General features: G+C 43.3%; 1 protein-coding gene across 3 annotated transcripts in view; it reads right to left on the bottom strand.

Moving 5' to 3' along the window:
• The window catches only part of pdgfd (platelet derived growth factor d), a 215,649-nt gene that overhangs the window by 83,625 nt on the left and 111,990 nt on the right, over positions 1 to 20,034 (bottom strand). For all 3 annotated transcript variants that reach the window (XM_068033754.1, XM_068033756.1, XM_068033755.1), the window contains exon 3: positions 9,951 to 10,137. In XM_068033754.1, coding sequence (XP_067889855.1) covers positions 9,951 to 10,137 — 187 coding nt within the window. The remainder of the gene's footprint in view (positions 1 to 9,950; positions 10,138 to 20,034) is intronic.

Genomic DNA, 20,034 nt, shown 5'->3' with positions numbered 1-20,034 from the left:
AAAATTCTGTAGATTCTGGAACAGTTCCTGCAGATTGGAAGGTAGCACATGTCAGCCCACTATTTAAGAAAGGAGGGAGAGAGAAAATGGAACTACAGACCTGTTAGCCTTACATTAGTAGTAGGGAAAATGCTAGAATCTATTCTAAAGATTGTGATAAATGGACACTTGGATAATAATAATCTGATTGGGCACAGTCAACATGGATTTATGGATGAGAAATCATGCTTGATGAACCTGTTGGAGTTTTTTGTGGATGTTACTAACAGAATTGATAAAGGGGAGTCGGTGGATGTAGTATACTTGGATTTTCAGAAGGCTTTTGATAAAGTCCTCCACAGGAGGTTGGTTAGTAAAATTAAAGTACATGGCATAGGAGGTAGTATACTGGCATGGATTAAGGATTGGTTAACAGGCAGAAAACAGAGAGTAGGAATAAACGGGGCATTCTCGCATTGGCAGGCTGTGACTAGTAGGGTACTACAAGGATCAGTACTTGGGCCTCAGCTGTTCACAATATATAACAATGATTTGGATGTGGGGACTAAATGTAATATTTCCAAGTTCACGGATGACACAAAACCAGGTGGGAAAGTGTGTTGTGAGGAAGATGCAAGGCGGCTTCAAGGGGATTTGGCCAGTCTGAGTAAGTAGGCAAGAACATGGCAGATGGAATGTAATGTGGAAAAATGTGAGGTTATCCACTTTAGTCGGAGGAATAGATGTGCAGAGTATTTCTTAAATGGTAAGAGATTAGAAAGTGTAGATGTACAAAGGGACCTGGGTGTCCTCATCAATAAATCACTGAAAGCTAACATGCAGGTGCAGCAAGCTATTAGGACATCTAATGGTATGTTAGCATTTATCGTAAGAGGATTTGAGTACAGGAGTAGCAAAGTCTTGCTTTAATTGTATAGAACATAAGTTAGACTGCACCTGGTACTGTGTGCAGTTTTGGTCGCCTTACCTTAGGAAGGATATTTTTGCCATAGAGGGAGTGCAATGAATGTTCACCAGACTTGTTCCCAGGATGGCAGGGCTGTCCTATGAAGAGAGATTAGGAAAACTGGGCCTGTATTCTCTAGAGTTTCAAAGAATGAGAGGTGATCTCATTGAAACCTACAAAATACTTAAAGGGATAGACAGGGTAGATGCAGCTAAGATGTTTCCTCTGGTTGAGGAGTCTAGAACCAGGAGACACAATTTCAAAATAAGGGTGAAGCCACTTAGGACCAAGATTAGGAGAAATTTCTGCCCTCAGAAAGTTGTGAATTTTTAGAATTCTCTACCCCGGAGGGCTGTGGAAGTTTAGTCTTTGAGTATGTTTAAAGCAGAGATTGACAGATTTCGAAATACCAATGACATAAAGGGATATGGGGATAGTGTGGGAAAAAGTCATTGAAGTGGATGATCAGCCATGATCGTATTGAATGGCAGAGCAGGTTCGATGGGCTGAATGGCTTACTTCAGTTCCTATATTCTTAGCCTCTCATCATAGGACAACCCTCTCATTCGTGGAGCCAATCAAGTGAACCTTCGCTGTACTGCCTCCAATGCAAGTATATCCTTCCTTAAATATGGAGACCGAAACCGCACACAGTACTCCAAATGTGGTCTCAACAAAGCCCTGTACAATTGTAGTAAGCCTTCCTTATTCTTGTACTCCAATCCCCTTGCAATAAAGGCCAACATGCCATTTGCCTTTCTAATTGCTTACTGTACTTGCATGCTAACTTTCTCTGTTCCTTGTTGAATATACCCAAGTCCCTCTGAACATCAACATTTACAAGTTACACGCCTTTAAAAAAATTTCTGTTTTTCTATTTTACAACCATTCTGATGAATGCTTTCTGATTAATTCCCAGTTTTCTCATCCCTTGCTGTATATGGAAATAAAAGTATTCATTATGGAGCTGATCTTTGTATAATTTCAGTAGCTGATTTGATTGTTCAGATCATGATACCTAGCTGTATAATGATTCCATTAAACCTCACACTTCCCACATTATACTCCATCTGCTGCCTTGTTGCCTGCTCACTTAGCCTATCTATATCTTTTTGCAGTCTCTTTGTGTTTTCCCCACAGCTTATATTCCCACCTAGCTTTGTATCGCCAGCAAATATAGATACATGACTCTCAATCTCTTTGTCTAAGTCATTAATATAGATTGTAAATAGCTGAGCACCCAGCATTGATCCTTGCGGCACTCCACTATTCACTGCCTGCCATCTTGAAAATGCCCGTTTATCCCTACTCCCTGCTTTCTGTCTGTTAACTAATTCTCTATCTATGATAATATATTGCCTCCAACTCCATGAGCCCTTAACTTCTGTATTAACCTTCTGTGTTGCACCTTATCACATGCCTTGTGGAAACCCAAGTATGCTACACCTACTGGTTCTACTTTATCGACCCTTCTAGTTACATCCTCAAAAAACTCTAATAGATTTGTCAAACACAATTTCCCTTTTGTAAAACCAGTTGACTTCGTCTGATCATACTATGATTTGCTAAGTGCTTTGTTAAGACTTCCTTAATAATAGCTTCCAGCATTTTTCCGATGACAGATGTCAGGCTAACTGGCCTGGAGTTCCCCGTTTTCTCTCTCCCTCCTTTCTTGAACAGCGAAGTAACATTTGCCAACTTCAAATCTGCTGGGAATGTTCTAGAATCTAGGGCATTTTAGAAAATCATAACCAGCTCATCCACTATCTCTGTAGCTACCTCTTTTAGAACCCAAGGATGTAGGCCATCAGGTCCTGGTGATTTGCTGGCTTTTTGTCCCTTAAGTTTCTCCAATACTTTTTCTCTGCTAATACTTTAAGTTCCTCACTCTGATCAGGCCCTCAGTTACCCTTTATATCTAGTATCTAATTTGTGTCTTCTGCTATGAGGACAGACACAAAACATTTGTTCAATGTCTGTCATTTTGTCATTCCCCATGATAATTTCTCCTGTCTCTGCCTATAAGGGACAAACGTTTACTTTAGCTACTCTCTTCCTTTTTATATACTTGTAACAGCTGTTACAATCTTTTCATATTCATGACCAGTTTACTTTCATATTCAATTTTTTTCATTTTTATTAACATTTGGGTGGCCCGTTTGCTGGTTTCTAAAACACTCCCAAACCTCAGGCCTACTACTATTCTTTCCCACATTTCAAGCCTCTTCTTTTAATCTAATACTATCCTTAACCTCCTTAGTAAGCTATGGATGGATTTTTCTTGCTGAATTTTTGTTTTTTAATGGAATACATTTTTGTTGAACTTTTTGAATTGTTTCTTTAAATGTTTCTCACTATTCCACTTAATATGGAATTCAATTGTATTGTGATCACTTATTCCCAGTGTTTTTTTTTACTATGAGATTGCTAATTAAACCACTCCTCATTGCACAATACTAGAACTAAAATAGCTTTAGCCCTAGTTGGTTCCACAACGCATAGTTCCAGGAATCTGTCATGAAAGCATTCTACAAACTCATCTTCCAGACCATCTTTGCCAATTTAATTAGTCCAGACTATATGAAGATTAAAGTCCCTAACAATTATTAATTGCCTTTATTTTGAGCTCAAATTATTTTTTGCTTATTGCTCAGTCTATCTGTATAACTACCACAGAAAGCTGTTGAGGCCAAATCATTAAATATATTCAAGAAAGAGTTAGATATAGATATAGGCTAATGGGATCAAGGGATACGGGGAGAAAGTGGGAACAGGTTACTGAGTTTGGATGATCAGCCATGATCGTATTGAATGGTGGAGCAGGCTCGAAGGGCCGAATGACCTACTCCTGCTCCTATTTTTCTATGTTCTATGTTTCTATTGTTAAGGGGCCTATAAATGAAACCCACCAGCATTTTCTGACTCTTGTTATTCCTAATCTCCACCCTTACTGATTCTAATTCCTGATCTTCTGAGCCAAGATCCTTTCTCACGACTGTCCTTATGCAATCCTTTACTATTGGGGCTACTCCTCCTCCTTTTCCATTCTGTCTGTCTTTTCGAAATGTTATGTATCCTGGAATATTTATTTCCTAACCTTGTCCACTTTGTAATGGTGATTAGATCTAAACAATGTATCTCTATTTGTGCCATTAGTTCATCTATTGCATTACAAATGCTTTGCATATTCAGATAAAGAGCCTTTAATTTTAGTTTTTTACTACTGTTATTTGCTTGTACCTTATTCACTGATGCACTATTACTGTTAATCTCTCTGCCCCTTCCTGTCCCACTCTGCTTGTCTTTATTCAGACTGGTACACTGTTCTATTGTCTCAACTTTTTAGATTTCGAAATCTCCCTTCACCTGAACCTGCACCCATCCCATCCCCACTTTTAGTTTACAGCTCTATCTAAAAACTATAAATAGTTTATATATTGTAGTTTATACTATATAATAGTTTTATTATGTAATAGCTTTATTATATATATCATATTATATAATAATATAATGGTATCAAAACTATAATAACATGGTACAGATGTTGGGTTTCTTTATGGGTAGGATAATAAAGGATGAACTGTCATTAGCACCTTGCAAAAAGACCAGATAAAATGCATATAAGAGTCTACATGATGCCATTGCAGAGCACAGAATCGACATTTGTCTCTGCAATTTCATATGAATTGACAAATAATGGGAGAATTTCAACATATGTACTCAGTTCTCTCTCTTCAGGTACTGTCCCTTTTCCCTTTAAGTCTGCCGTCATCACCACTCTCCTCAAAAAAAACCACCATCCTTGCAAACGACCACTCCATCTCCAACCTCCCTTTCCCCTTCAAAGTCCTTGAACGTTTTGTCACCTGCCAAATCCGTGTCCATCTTTCCCGAACTCCATGTTTGAATCTCTCCAATTAGGTTTCTGCCTCTGTCCCAGTACCGAAACGGCTCTTAGCAAAGTCACATATGTCATCCTGTGGGACTGTGACAAAGGTAAACTATCTCTCCTTGTCCTTCTTGACCTGTATGCAGCCTTTGACATAGTTGACCACATCATCCTTCTCAAATACTTCTCTACTGTCATCCAGCTGGGTGGAACTGCATACACCTGGTTCCATTCTTATTGATCTAATAGTAGCCACTACCACACCGTTACATCTGGTGTCCCCCAAGGATCTATCCTTGGCCCCCTCCTATTTCTCAACTACATGCTGCTCATTGGCAACATCATCAGAAAACAAAGCGTTAGTTTTCACATGTATGCTGATGACACCAAGCTCTACCTCACCACCACCTCTCTCGACTCCTCCACTGTTAGTAAATTATCAGACTGCTTGTCCCACATCCAGTATTGGATGAAAAGAAATTTTCTCCAATTAAATATTGCGAAGATCAAAGACATTGCCTTAGTCCCTGCTATAAAATCTGTTCCCTAGTTACTGACTTCATCCCTCTGCTTGGCAACTGTCTAAAGCTGAGCCAGACTATTAGCATGCTTGCTGTCATATTTGACCCAGAGATAAGCACATATCCACGCCATCATTAAGACTGTCTATTTTCACCTTTGTAACATTGCCCGTTTTTGTCCATACCTCAGTTAATCTGCTGCTTGAAACCTTCATCCATGCCTTGGTTACCTCTAGACTTGACTATTCCAATGCACTCCTGGACGGCCTTCCACATTCTACCCTTCGTAAACCTGAGGTCATCAAAACTTTTCTGTCTGTGTCCTAAACCGCACCGTCCGTTCACCTATCACCCCTGTTCTCATTGACTTACATTGGCTCCCAATGAAGCAACACCTCTATTTTAAAATTCTCATCCTTCTGTTTTCAATTTTTTCAAATCCCTCCATGCTCTCACCCCTTCCGATCTCTCTAATCTCTTCCAGCCCCACAACCCTCCGAGAACACAGAATGACAGAATTGTTACAGCACAGAAGGAGGCCATTTGGCCCATCGTGTTTGCACTGACTCTCCGAATAAGCAATTCACTTAGTTCCATTCCCCCGCCGCCTTCCTGTAACCCTGCACATTGTTCCTTTTCAGGTAACTACCTAATGTCTTTTGAACGCCTCGATTGAACCTACCTTCACCACACTCTCTGGCAGTGCATTCCAGCTCCTAACCACTTGCTGCATGAAAAAGTTTTTTTCTCATGTTGCCATTGCTTCTTTTGCCAATTGTTTTAAATCTGTGCCCTCTTGTTCTTGCTCCTTTCACAAGTGGGAACAGATTTTACCTAACTACTCTGTCCACACCCCTCATGATTTTGAACACCTCTATCAAATCTCCTTTCAGCCTTCTCCAAGGAAAACAATTCCAACTTCTCCAATCTAGCTTCGTAAATGAAGTTCCTCATCCCTGGAACCATTCTCTATCTGTGCTCATCTAATTCTGGCCTCTTAAGCATCCCTAATTTTGATTATGCCACCATCGGTGGCTATGCCTTCAGCTGCCTAGGCCTTAAGCTCTGGAATTCTCTCCCTAAACCTCTCTGCCTCTCTCTCTTCCTTTAAGATACTCCTTAAAACCAATCTCTTTGATGAAGCTTTTGGTCATTTGCCGTAATATTGCCTTTTGTGATTCAGTGTTGAATTTTGCTTGGCAATGCTCATGTGAAATGCCTTGGAATGTTTTATTATATTAAAGATGCTTTATAAATACAAGTAGTTATTTTTATGAAAACGGTAATAATTCAATTTACTTGCAGTGAAGAATTTCTATTATGTTAGCATTAGCATTTTCTGTTACATTGACTGCTTATTCCAATTGTCAGGATCAGATGAGAAAGCATAAACAAAATGACAGCAGTTAATACTAATTGTAAATACTTACATTGTGTATGTAACTGGTTTTGCTCAACCAAGGCATGCAGCATGACAAACGTTTATCTTTCTAAGTAATTATTTTACAGAAAACAGATTGTGTATTTTTCATATTTTTTAATCAAATGCATTCCTCAATCAAACAGTAACATTTTGTAATTTTCCAAAAGACCTACAGATATCTATGGAAAGTGGTTTATATGTCTATCATTTATGATGCTACTCTTTCCCAATACACTTGTTTATTTCACAAGATATCCTGTGAGAAACCTCAATGCTTTTTCTTTTGGGAAATAACAGATCTTTTCCTGAAGTTTTTGCATCAGCTATCCCATAGGATGCTCATTTGCGAGGCTGTCAACTCAGTTTACTTGTCCTCTCATCGACACACAATGGAGAACATCAATGCAGACCTGCATGGCATCATATTCAGACATGTCCACATTGATGTCAGTAACATTCAATATGTGGTTTCTCTGTCTTCTTCTCTTGCCAGTATTCTCTCTCAATTTAGCCTGCGGGAAGGCGGGGTATAAACAGATAAATTTATGTCTCTCTTCATACAAGATGAAAAATAGTTCGCATCTTTATTCCATCTAAACATTTTTGGTACTGTTAATATCTGATAAATGCAGATTTAATTTTACAAATAGTATCATAACTGAATAGAAAACATCCTATAAACTGCAGGTGAAATTGACAATTGACAGATCTTTGTATCAAACAACAATCATTTAAAATTATATAGCACCTTTAATGTAATAAAATGTCCAAAGGTGCTTCACAGGATCATTATAAAACAAAGCCACATAACGAGATATGAGGTCAAATGGCCAAAAGCTTGGTCAAAGAGGTACATTTTATGGAGTGTCTTAAATGAGGAAAGTGAGGAAGTCAGTTGGAGAGGTGTAGGAAGGGCATTCCAGAGATTAGAACCTAGGCAAAAGAAGGCACCGTCACCAATGGTGAACAATTAAAATCGGGGATGCTCAAGAGACCAGAATTAAATGAATGCAGATTGATATGGTTGGAGGAGATTACAGATATTGGGAGGGTTGAGGACATGGAGAGATTTGAAAAAAGGATGAAAATTTTAAAATCAAGACATTGTTTGACCAGAAGCCAATGTATGCCAGCGAGTACAGGGGTAATAGATGAACGAGATTTGGTGTGAGTTAGTTCAAGGGCAGCAGAGTTTTGGATGACCGCAAGCCTACAGAGGGTAGAATGTGAGAGACCAGCCAGGTGTGCGTTGGAGTAGTCGAGTCTAGAGGTAACCAAAGTGTGAACGGGGGTTTCAGCAGCAAATGAGCTGAGGCAGGGGTGAAGTTGGGTGATATTACAGAGCTGGAAAAAGGCTCCTTAGTAATGTCGTGAATATGTGGTCAGAAGTTCATCTCAGGGTCAAACATGACACCAAGGTTGCAAACAGACTGGTTTAGTCTCAGACTGTCGCCAGGGAGAGGGATGGAGTCAATAGCTAAAGCATGGAGTTTGGAGTGGGGAACAAGAACAAAGGATTCAGTCTTTCCAATATTTAATTGGAGGAATTCTCTGCTCATTCAGTCCTGGACATCAGATAAGCAGTCTGATAATTTAGCAACAGTGGAAGAGTCAAGAGAAGTGGTGGTGAGGTAGCGTTGGACGCATCATCCTACATTTAAACTAATGCTTTGCTTTTGAATTATGACGCCAAGGAGCAGCATGTAAATGAGAAATAGCAGGGGTTAGGGATAAGTCTATCACCAGGCATTTAACCTATAAACTGCTCAATGGAACATTGAAAAAGCTGTTCATTTCATTCACTTCAGTAAAACATCTGGAATAGCTTTATTATTATAAATGCTAAATCCACAACTTCATAATAAATCAAAAAAGTCTATGCTTTATTCATGCTTGCCCTGTTCGTAGATTTTCTCATTCTTTCTTATTCACTAATTTATTTATCTCTCTATCTTTTTCAGTCTTAAAGAAAGAATTTGCATATATATAGCACATTTCATTTCTTTATGTTCACTGCCAGTTTTTGAGTTGTTCTTAAATAATGTTACAACCAATTTGCATAGAGCAAGGTCCCACATTGGTGATATTGCTTGAGGGATAAACATGAGCCAGGACAGCTCCAGTGCCCATCTTTAACATTGCAATGGCATCCCTGTAGCCTTGGTTTAATGCCTCATTCAAAAGAGAGCAGCTCCAAATAATACAGTACTCTCAATGCTGCACTGCAGTATCAGCCTTAGACACTTCTAGTTAAAGAGCACTGATGGGGATATGGTTTCTGTATTCAAATTAATATGATTCAAAGATGTAAAGGACCAGTACAAGTTATTTGATTTCATACAGATAACAGAATAAGGGAACATGAGTCTCAGCTGAAAAGAGATTGATTCTGGAATAAAGCAAGCATGCAGTGTTTCACTGAGAGCATAGCTGGTTTTGGGAATAGCTTACCAAAGAAGATTGTGAGGCTTAAACGTCTTCAAGATCAAATTGAGCATTTATCTTGAAGAGAAACACATCACCGATTACAACGATTCGGAAAACAGGAAGGCAGCATTGTAATTTTCTAAATTTCATATTTTCATCCCCCTCAGATAGAGGACCTCTGTCCCACCCTCTCAGACTTCCTCCCCTCCTCAAATAAAATCCTTTCATCCTCCCTGGATAGAATACTTCTATTCCCCTTCAAGCAGATTATTTCCACATTAGTTCTAATCTTCTGAAGACAGAATACCTCCAACCCTCAAATATTTTTTTTTTCACCCTCTTAAATGGAACGCTTCCACTTTTTGTTTTTGGACAAAATACTTCCAACCCCCGACCCCCATATATGATGCAATATTGTGATTTATGAATATTTCCAGACAGCTTTTAGAATGAATTAGGAGAGAATGTATAAAAACTCTACCGTATTGGAGAACAGTTGAAGTGTACGGACTTTTCATTTTCTGTTTTTTCTCTAGATGTTTTATATGGGATATTTTTGGATATGATATTATCGCACAGGACTTTTTGCATCACACTGTAGTGCAATAACCTAACTGACAGTGTCTCCAAAGCATCTATATAAACTGCATCATGCAACTAAACTGTGAATTGAAAAGCCCACTGATGGAAATATGAATCATAACTGTGATCCTAGTTACAAATTTACTAATGGATATTACTTACCACTTCCACTGGAGAGTAATAAATGCGAAATCCAGGCTTGGCCACAAAATATTCATCCGATTTAAAGGTTATCCTTAGCCTATTGCTTTTCGATATTAGTCTTGGGGGAACTTCCTTATTTCCACACCACCTTCCACGAATAATTCGATTTGTGTCAGAGATGTCTTCCACCTCTACAAAGTCATACCTAAAAGGTAGACAGTGCAAAGACTTATGGTTACTTTTCTAATTAATGCACTTTCTTTCAAAATAAAAGCTGTGTCCCTCTGGAGATTTTGTGGATAAATAAATTACCTAATGAAGTACTGAATAATACAGCCCAAGAAGGTCCCACCTTTGATCTCTGGACTGCATGCAGTTACCTGATCTTAGCTGGCTTAGCAGTGCTATAGTTGGCCTCAGCAGTCCTGGGTTAAAGAGATGAAAAGAAAGCAGCCAGATTTTCCACTCCTGATCACTGTCCTGTGATACCTACTGGTAAATGTATGTGAGTCAGTGTTGGCTGAGGATAGAGTTGGATTGGGTTGTGGTTCTCTCACACCTCAACCCCCACAATGGAGACATTCAGGGCAGAATATTCTGGACTTGGTCCCACTGTTCATCATTCCATTTTCAGGTTAGGAACCCCGTTTGCTAATGGGCAGGGTTAGCAGTGGCCCTTTAACTCAGCCACAGACATTAGCATTGCACCTCTGGAATGCCCGACCAATTAGGGAAGGTGGGCGGGATGCCGCACTGGATCTGTCAAATTTCTAATTAAAGGATGGGTTACAAGGACTCACCAGCACTTGGATTTTTGAGACTGCAGCAACCATAGGAATGGAGAGGAGACCTGGTGTTCATGCTGCAATAATCTGAGGGTCTACAGTGAGGTGGGCTCTTGCAAGCACCGGAGGAAGAAGAGAACTTCTCCAACCAAGCAGGCATGGATGACAGTGGCCAAAGCAGTCAGCAGTAGAAGTGTGGTCCGTCCAACCTGGAGACAGTGCACCAAGAGGATCCAGGTCCCCAGGAGGCCGTGATAGGCGAGTGGCATAACACTTTCAGGTGTCAAGCCCCGTACGCTGCTTTTCCCAGCATTCTCCTGCACAGCACTCCTCAGGACAACACACTTTGCAGCTCCACTCATTCCTTTCACTGCAGGCGCCTCACATCCCCATCTGAGCAGCCAACACTCACACTCACCCTCAGCCTATTGCCCTCTTCCACCCATGTCTCACTGTCACCCTCTACAAATGTCGTCCTTCCCTCCTAGCCACAAAAGCCGTTACCAACACTCACACCATTCTACTTTCTCTTGTTGCAGAATAGAGCACACAATTTGGCGAGAAGCAGAGATCTGGGGTGCAGTGCGGATGGGGGCAGTGGGGGGGGGGGTGCGGCTGTCCAGTGACAGGCACCTTGTCTACTATTGGTGTGTCCAGCTGCTCCATTGGGAAAAAGGCCTTGTTCCAGGAGGTTGCAGACATCAGCAACAACCTGCCATGATAACCTGAGCCTCCTGAGGCACTGGAGCTCACACATGCTGGGAGAGCCTGTCGACCCTGTGTTGGGGTCTTACTTCCTTCCAGTTGGATGTCAGTGCCCATCCCCTCTGCCTTGTGGAGGGGCATGCGGCAGAGGAGAAGGCGGCTGGTACTGCAACTGGTGTTGCTCCTGCTGCTGCTGATGCTGCTGGTGGTAGAGCTTCTGCTGTTGCTCCTCAGCAGAGGTGCAAGGTGGAGCTGCACAAGCTGCTCCCATGCTGTGGTGAAGGCTGGCAGCAAGGAAGCACAGCTGAAGGTGAGTGAAGTGTTAGACAGGTGAAGTGTCTTCCACCAAGTTGGCAATCCCCTCTCTAACAGTGATAGCACTCTCTGAGAGAAGAAGTGCTTTGAACAGCAGCCTCTCATTTGGCCGGAGCTCTTCAATTTCACTGATCAGTGAAACAGACAAGCTAAGAAAGCTTTGAAGAAGCTCTTCCCGCAATGCACTCACCTTGGTTATCCTACTGCGCTGTTGACAAGTCGGGAAACAAGTTCCCTGGCTTGAAAATTAATACTTGAGGGTTAAAACAAGTGTTAATTGACTTTTTAGGTACCTTAATAATTTAACCAAAAGATCCTTCAAACTCACCCCGCAGAAACCTGGAAAAGGGCAGATGATGTTGACTTCAGGGGATCTAACTCCCTGCATGCATGCAAACCCGCCTCTGCTTACCTGGGAAAATTCCACTGCCACCACCGCCCCCTCCCCCCCCCCACCCCCACACCTCACTGTCTAGGTCACATATAAAGAATGGGAACCTGGAAGAGGAAACAAAGTGCTGCATCGGTGCTCCAACATAGGTTGGCACCAAGAGAGGGGAGAACAAACTAACAAAGGAAGAAAACAAACATATCTACGGTCCCACCTTATCTCTGAAAATAATATTGTGTAATAAAGATACCCTGAATATGTACCTGAATGGAGACCAGCTAAACAATGTAAAGCATGTGTATTTGAAAAGCAAATCTGTTACCTTCTTAAATGAGAGCGGCATATTACCAGAAACAGAAAATATATTGTATAGAAGGAAGCCATTTGGTCCATCGTATCTGTGCTAGCCGAATAAGAAGTGGCTTATTCCACTTTCCAGCTCTTGGTCCATAGCACTGTAGATTACGACACTTCAAGTGCAAATCCAATAATTTTTTTTAAAGCGCTGAGCATTTCTGCCTCAACCACCCTTTCGGGCAGTGAGTTCCAGTCCCCCACCACTCTCTGGGTGAAAACATTTCTCCTCAACTCCCCTCGAATTCTTCTGCCAATAACTTTAAATCTATGCCTCCTGATTATTTATTTCTCTGCTAAGGATAATAGGCTCTTCCTATCCATTCAATCGAGACCTCTCATAACTTTATACAGCTCAATTAAATCTCCCCTCAGCCTCCCCTGTTCCAAAGAAAACAACCCCAGCCCGTCCAATCTTTCCTTGTAGCTAAAATTCTCCAGTCCTGGCAACATCCTTGTAAATCTCCTTTGTATCTTCTCTAGTGCAATCACATCTTTCCTGTAATGCAGTGACCAGACTATACACAGTACTCCAGCTGTGGCCTAACTAGTGTTTTATACAGTTCTTTCATAACCTCCCTGCTCTTGTATCCTGTTTGCCTTCTTAACCACCTTATCTACGTGTCTGGCTACCTTCAGGGATCTGTGATCATACACTCCAAGGCCTTTCTATTCCTCTACATTTCTCAGTATCCTACCATTTATTGTGTATTCCCTTGCCTATTTGCCCTCCCCAAGTGCATTACCTCACACTTCACAAAACTTCAAGAAGTGACAATTCCTGCAATTATTTTGGATGTTTAAGCAATATTTCTTTGTTTTGCTTAAACTAAATTTCTATTCAATTGCATATATTTATATATGCTGCTGTTTTCAGTAGTGCAATCTCATTTCCTAACTCTCCATTTTGAAAATGGTTAAAAATGTGGCTGTTGAAAATATTTAGAATAAGATAACTGGTTCCTTAGTTTAGAATATTGACCAAAAAAACTAAGGCCGGAATTTTATGGCCCCACAATGAGTGGGCTGGTGGCGGGGGTGGAGGGGGGGGGTTTGTAAAATTGAGTGGGAGACCAGGGGTTGGGGGGGGGGCCATTCACGACACCTTCCTGCCCCCCCCCCGCTGCAATTTAACCCGTGCGCAGCAGCAAGAAACGGCCCGCCTTCCTCAGGCCAATCAAAGCCCTTAAATGGCCAATTAACTGCCACTTAAGGGCCTCCTCCCACTGCTGCGGGTATTTTATCCACGCGGGCGGATGGCAAAAGCCCCAAGAACACCGCCAGATTTCTTGCGGGCTGGGGGGGGGGCCCTCTTGATCAGGAGCCCTATGCCCCACAGAGGGCTGCCCTGAAGCCCCCACTGCACAACACTCTCCCCTCCCCCCTAACCGACCCCTATTTGCCTCGCCGGGGCCCAGCTGATTTCTTGGGGCCTCGCCGGAGACACTTACCATTGTTCCTTCTGATGGCTGGGAGTAGTCCCAGCAGTGGCCACCGCTCCCGGTGGTGCTGCTATACTAAGAGCTGCCAGCCCGCTGATTGGCTGGCAGTTCCATTAAGCGGGACTTCCTGCCTAAAGGAGGCAGGAAGTCGTGCCCAAGACCAGATAATGGCCTGGGGAGTGAAAAAGCCCAGCGTGGCTCCCCAGGTCCGCTGGAGGCGGGCTCGTCTCTGACTTTTCGGCCGGTGGGCGGAGCCTCCTGCCCAACGTAAAATTCCGGCCGAAGATTTTTTTCAATAAAGACACCATTTACTGCATTTATTGATTTTATGGAACATAAGGTGGAATCCGACATAGATTTAATGGAACAGTAACATCAGCCTTGCTTGAAGTAATATAACTCTCTATGTTTTTGAAATTAGGGTGGAGGAGGACTACCAGCACTTGCAATTTGCACTCTTCAAGCTTATGCAGAATTTTGCACTGCTGGTTTAGATTTATGCAAAAAAGTACATAGTCACCTAGTAACATTCACATGCAAATGTATTCACTAATAGTGTCAGTGTCCTTTGGAGCAACAAGTGAGAATTAGTTATCCTTGAAATTAAACTACACTTTAAACAGCTTTTTTTATTTTAATCTTCAGTGGAATAACATCAAAATATTTAGGGAAAGGTACTTTAAAAGGGATAGGGAATCAATCAATTGATAGTTAGAATGAACCATATTTAAATAAGATTTCAAAGTCAAAATTAGTTGGGTTGGGTATCTATGTGATTTCCCAATATCTGAAGGTGGGCTGGAATCCACAAATGAATGTAATTTATACACAGTTTTTTTGCTGTGTTGCTGTGCATGAAGACATTGTCATGGTGACTTGACCACACAAGTCAAGAAGCCATCAGCAATGAAGAACAATGTGCTCGTAAAGTTAAATCTGTCACAGCACAGTTGCTGTTTGACATCTTGTGAAAAATGACTAGAAGCTTGCATGCATGTTCCCATAAAAAGACATAAACATTAATAAGGGCAGTTTGTTGAAAATAGGCAGAATAAGGTGAGTGCCACTTTACATGGCACCAAAAAATATAAAATTACACACTAGAGGTATAAATCATCAAATAGCATGCACCTTATGTATTACAAAAGATTGGACAGAAGCAGAACGTCTACTTATGGTCAGGAGTCAAGGATGTCCCTTTTACTTATTAAAAATACTTACCGGGAAATCAAAGAACTGAACTGCTGAGAATGTGTTCTGTGCTATTCTGTGAGTTCTGTGTGTATGTCAAGGTCACGCATAGCAATCAGTATAACATCAAAGGATTCTTTCTTTCTTTTGGGCCTCCTTATCTCGAGAGACAATGGATACGCGCCTGGAGGTGGTCAGTGGTTTGTGAAGCAGCGCCTGGAGTGGCTATAAAGGCCAATTCTGGAGTGACAGGCTCTTCCACAGGTGCTGCAGAGAAATTTGTTTGTTGGGGCTGTTGCACAGTTGGCTCTCCTCTTGCGCCTCTGTCTTTTTTCCTGCCAACTACTAAGTCTCTTCGACTCGCCACAATTTAGCCCTGTCTTTATGGCTGCCCGCCAGCTCTGGCGAATGCTGGCAACTGACTCCCACGACTTGTGATCAATGTCACACGATTTCATGTCACGTTTGCAGACGTCTTTATAACGGAGACATGGACGGCCGGTGGGTCTGATACCAGTGGCGAGCTCGCTGTACAATGTGTCTTTGGGGATCCTGCCATCTTCCATGCGGCTCACATGGCCAAGCCATCTCAAGCGCCGCTGACTCAGTAGTGTGTATAAGCTGGGGGTGTTGGCCGCTTCAAGGACTTCTGTGTTGGAGATATAGTCCTGCCACCTGATGCCAAGTATTCTCCGAAGGCAGCGAAGATGGAATGAATTGAGACGTCGCTCTTGGCTGGCATACGTTGTCCAGGCCTCGCTGCCGTAGAGCAAGGTACTGAGGACACAGGCCTGATACACTCGGACTTTTGTGTTCCGTGTCAGTGCGCCATTTTCCCACACTCTCTTGGCCAGTCTGGACATAGCAGTGGAAGCCTTACCCATGCGCTTGTTGATTTCTGCATCTAGAGACAGGTTACTGGTGATAGTTGAGCCTAGGTAGGTGAACTCTTGAACCACTTCCAGAGCGTGGTCGCCAATATTGATGGATGGAGCATTTCTGACATCCTGCCCCATGATGTTCGTTTTCTTGAGGCTGATGGTTAGGCCAAATTCATTGCAGGCAGACGCAAACCTGTCGATGAGACTCTGCAGGCATTCTTCAGTGTGAGATGTTAAAGCAGCATCGTCAGCAAAGAGGAGTTCTCTGATGAGGACTTTCCGTACTTTGGACTTCGCTCTTAGACGGGCAAGGTTGAACAACCTGCCCCCTGATCTTGTGTGGAGGAAAATTCCTTCTTCAGAGGATTTGAACGCATGTGAAAGCAGCAGGGAGAAGAAAATCCCAAAAAGTGTGGGTGCGAGAACACAGCCCTGTTTCACACCACTCAGGATAGGAAAGGGCTCTGATGAGGAGCCACCATGTTGAATTGTGCCTTTCATATTGTCATGGAATGAGGTGATGATACTTAGTAGCTTTGGTGGACATCCGATCTTTTCTAGTAGTCTGAAGAGACCACGTCTGCTGACGAGGTCAAAGGCTTTGGTGAGATCAATGAAAGCAATGTAGAGGGGCATCTGTTGTTCACGGCATTTCTCCTGTATCTGACGAAGGGAGAACAGCATGTCAATAGTCGATCTCTCTGCACGAAAGCCACACTGTGCCTCAGGGTAGACGCGCTCGGCCAGCTTCTGGAGCCTATTCAGAGCGACTCGAGCAAAGACTTTCCCCACTATGCTGAGCAGGGAGATTCCACGGTAGTTGTTGCAGTCACCGCGGTCACCTTTGTTTTTATAGAGGGTGCTATTCTGTGAGTTCTGTGTGTATGTCAAGGTCACGCATAGCAATCAGTATAACATCAAAGGATTAGGAGGAAGGTAATTGAACGTTCCTATGGAGAGAGAAGCAGAGTTAACGTTTCAGGTCAGTGACCCTTCATCAGAATTGGCCAGTTCTGATGACAGGTCACTGACCTGAAACATTGGGCTGGATCTTACCTTAGGCGGACGGGAATTCGCCACCAACGTAAAAGTCGGTGGCAAACCCGCTTCCGCCTAGCCCGGGGATCCGTCCTGTATTTTACGGGTCCCCGAGCTTTAATTGTCCCGAGGCGGGACTTCCACCAATTGAGGGCCAATCAGTGGACCAACAGCTCTTAGGGAGCGGTGGCCACTGCTGGGACTGAAGCCCAGCCAACGCCATGGAGCCTGGAGACAGAGGGATCGGTCCTTCCCTGGCGAGGCTGGAGTGGTCGTTTGGGGGGTGGGGGGCGTCCCTTAATCAGGTACCCTGTGCCCGACTGCCATGCCCCACCCCCCCAGGGCTCGTAAAGGCCAGCAGCTATCGCTGGGTGGCGGGTGAGGGCCCTTAAGTGGCCGATAAGTGGGCACTTAAGGGCCTTGATTGGCCACAGGCATGCGGGCCTTCCCCACCCCCCCTCACCCCGCCCCGCCCAACCGCCGTAAAGTTGACCGGAGGCAGGAGTGGGGCGGGTCAGCCTCCTGGAGCCTCCCGCTCAATTTTATGTCACCCCCTTGCTACCATCCGACCCGCTGGGGGCGGCGTAAAATTCAACTCTGCTTCTTTCTCCGCAGATGTTGCCAGACCTGCTGAGTATTTCCAGCATTTCTTGTTTTTATTTCAGATTTCCAGCATCTGCGGTATTTTGCTTGTATATAATTGAACGTTCCTGTATTTTATCACCCCATAATCATAATTAAAATTTAAAAAAATATATATATGATAAAATGCTACACTAAGGACTTGTAGTATTCTGATATGGCAATATTGGGCTGAATTTTGTTCAGCTCCCAGTGTCGGGTTACATGGCGGGGTGTGGGCAGGGGGGGTGCCAGAAGATTGGCGAGGCCCACCATGGAGCCCAACACTGGCATTACTGAGCCCAATCCTTCCGGCGGCAGTGAGGTTCTATGGCAGCCCCCCCTCCGCTCGGCGTTGGGACCTGACTTTAAATATTTAAATAAACTCTGTGAACACATTTAAATGGAATTACCTGGATCTTACCATCGAATCTGGGTCTTCCGTGCGACGGGCTGCACTCAGGAGTCTTCACTTTCCTATCCAGGGAAAGCTAGTGCCACCAAGGTAGGGGAGGGGTGACCTCTGCACTTTGTGCAGTTGTGAGGCGAAGGGGACAACTCTGCAATCAAAATGTTTTGGGGATGGGGGAACAGGGCCAACATTTATTTTTGGTGTAGTGGGGTGGGGACGGGGTTCAGCTCTGCATTCTCAGAGCAGGGCTGGCAGCCATTAAAAATGGCACCAGCGCCTGTGCAGAGACAGCTGATGCCATTCACGATATTGCGGAGGCCACTCCCGCCACGTGATTGAGGCGGGGGGGTGCGGAGGGGTGGCATCGGCTCTGCAATTTAGGGCTGAATTTTGTGTTTTGGGAGCAAAAAAAGGCAGCCGACATGCATGGGCCACGAGCAACCATGATCTTGAGCGCAGCGGCTCATTTAAATATAGACGGCGGGCACCCCCAACCCCCCAAAATCATGTGGCAGGACAGCCTTGGCGACGCCGTGAATGGCGCCAGCTGTCTGTGCACAGGCACTGGCGCCATTTTTAAAGGGCTGCCAGTCCTGTTCAGAGACTGCAGAGTTGAACCCCGTACCACCCCCTCTAAATCGAAAATAAATATTTGCCCCGTTTCCCCCCACAAAGTGCAGTGTTGACCCCTTCCCCTCCCCACAACGGCACAAACTGCAGAGGTCACCCCTTACCCCCACACACTAAAAATGCAGAGGTCACCCCATCCCCTCCACCCGCTACACTAAAAATCCTAAGATCCCCCCTTCCCTAGCTCAGTGGTGCCAGCTTTCCTTAGACGGGCAAGTGAAGGCGCCTGAATGCCGTTTGTCACACGGAAGATCCAGATCCGATGGTAAGATCACAGGTAATTCAATTTATATGTATTCATAGAGTTTATTTAAATATTTAAAGTCGGACATGGTTGCTGAGTGGACGGGGGGCCACCACTGAGCCTCGCCACCGCTGGGAAGATTGGACCCAGCATTCCCGGTGTCTGGCTCCATGGGGGCCACTGCCGCTCCAATCTTCCGGCCCCCAACCCCCTGCCACGGAGCCTGACATCGGGAGTGGAACAAAATTCAATGCTTAAATGAGCCACTGCACGTAGTGGCGCATCGCCCGTGCATGTGGGCCACCATTTTTTTGCCGGCCGCAGCTGCTGGCAGTGAGAAAACAAAATTCAGCCCACTGTGTGCATTTTCCTTTGATAATTTCTAGGCACAATATTCGTAAGATGCTAAAGTATCTGATTTTCTTCAGTTCTTTTCTTGTGTTGTTTTCTGGCAGGCATCAATAACAAGTAATTATATTTATTAGCAATAGCAGACAACTTAATGAATATGCTGAAAAGAACAGCCAGGTTGATTCTTGTTCTTTTGTTAAACAGGAAAATTAGGCCAATTGAGGTCAGCCAAAATTCTATTTGAGAAAACATAAAACATTGGTAATTGTTTTTTGAGCTTATCATTACACTTTCAATGACTTGGGTTTTACCTTAGATAATGTTAAAAGTCAATTTTTGTGCCTGCTTACAGTGCCAACAAATAAATTTTAAAAAATGATTTTCCCAGTGTCCTTCAGAAAGATAAACTTTTGTATTATAGGGTTTTAGGAAAACATAAGATCGGAATAGGAGTAAGCCATTTGGCCCCTTGAGCCTGTTACATCATTGAGTTAGATCATAGTTGATTTGTACCTCAACTCCATTTACCTGCCTTTTCTCCAAATCCTTTGATACCCTTATCCAACCAAAATCTATTGATCTCAGTCTGGAAAATTTCAGTTGATCCTGCATCCACAGTCTTTTGTCAGAGAGAATTCTAAATGTCCACAACCCTTTGTTTGAAAAGGTGCTTTCTGATTTCATGCATAAATAGCCTGGCTCTAATTTTAAAATTGCCCCACCCTGCACTTATTCTGGATTC

This window comes from Heterodontus francisci, chromosome 6 (assembly GCF_036365525.1).
Source record: "Heterodontus francisci isolate sHetFra1 chromosome 6, sHetFra1.hap1, whole genome shotgun sequence".
NCBI classification, from domain to species: Eukaryota; Metazoa; Chordata; class Chondrichthyes; order Heterodontiformes; family Heterodontidae; genus Heterodontus; species Heterodontus francisci.
Note: the sequence above shows the minus strand (reverse complement) of the source record. Positions and strands in the feature narration are given on the sequence as shown.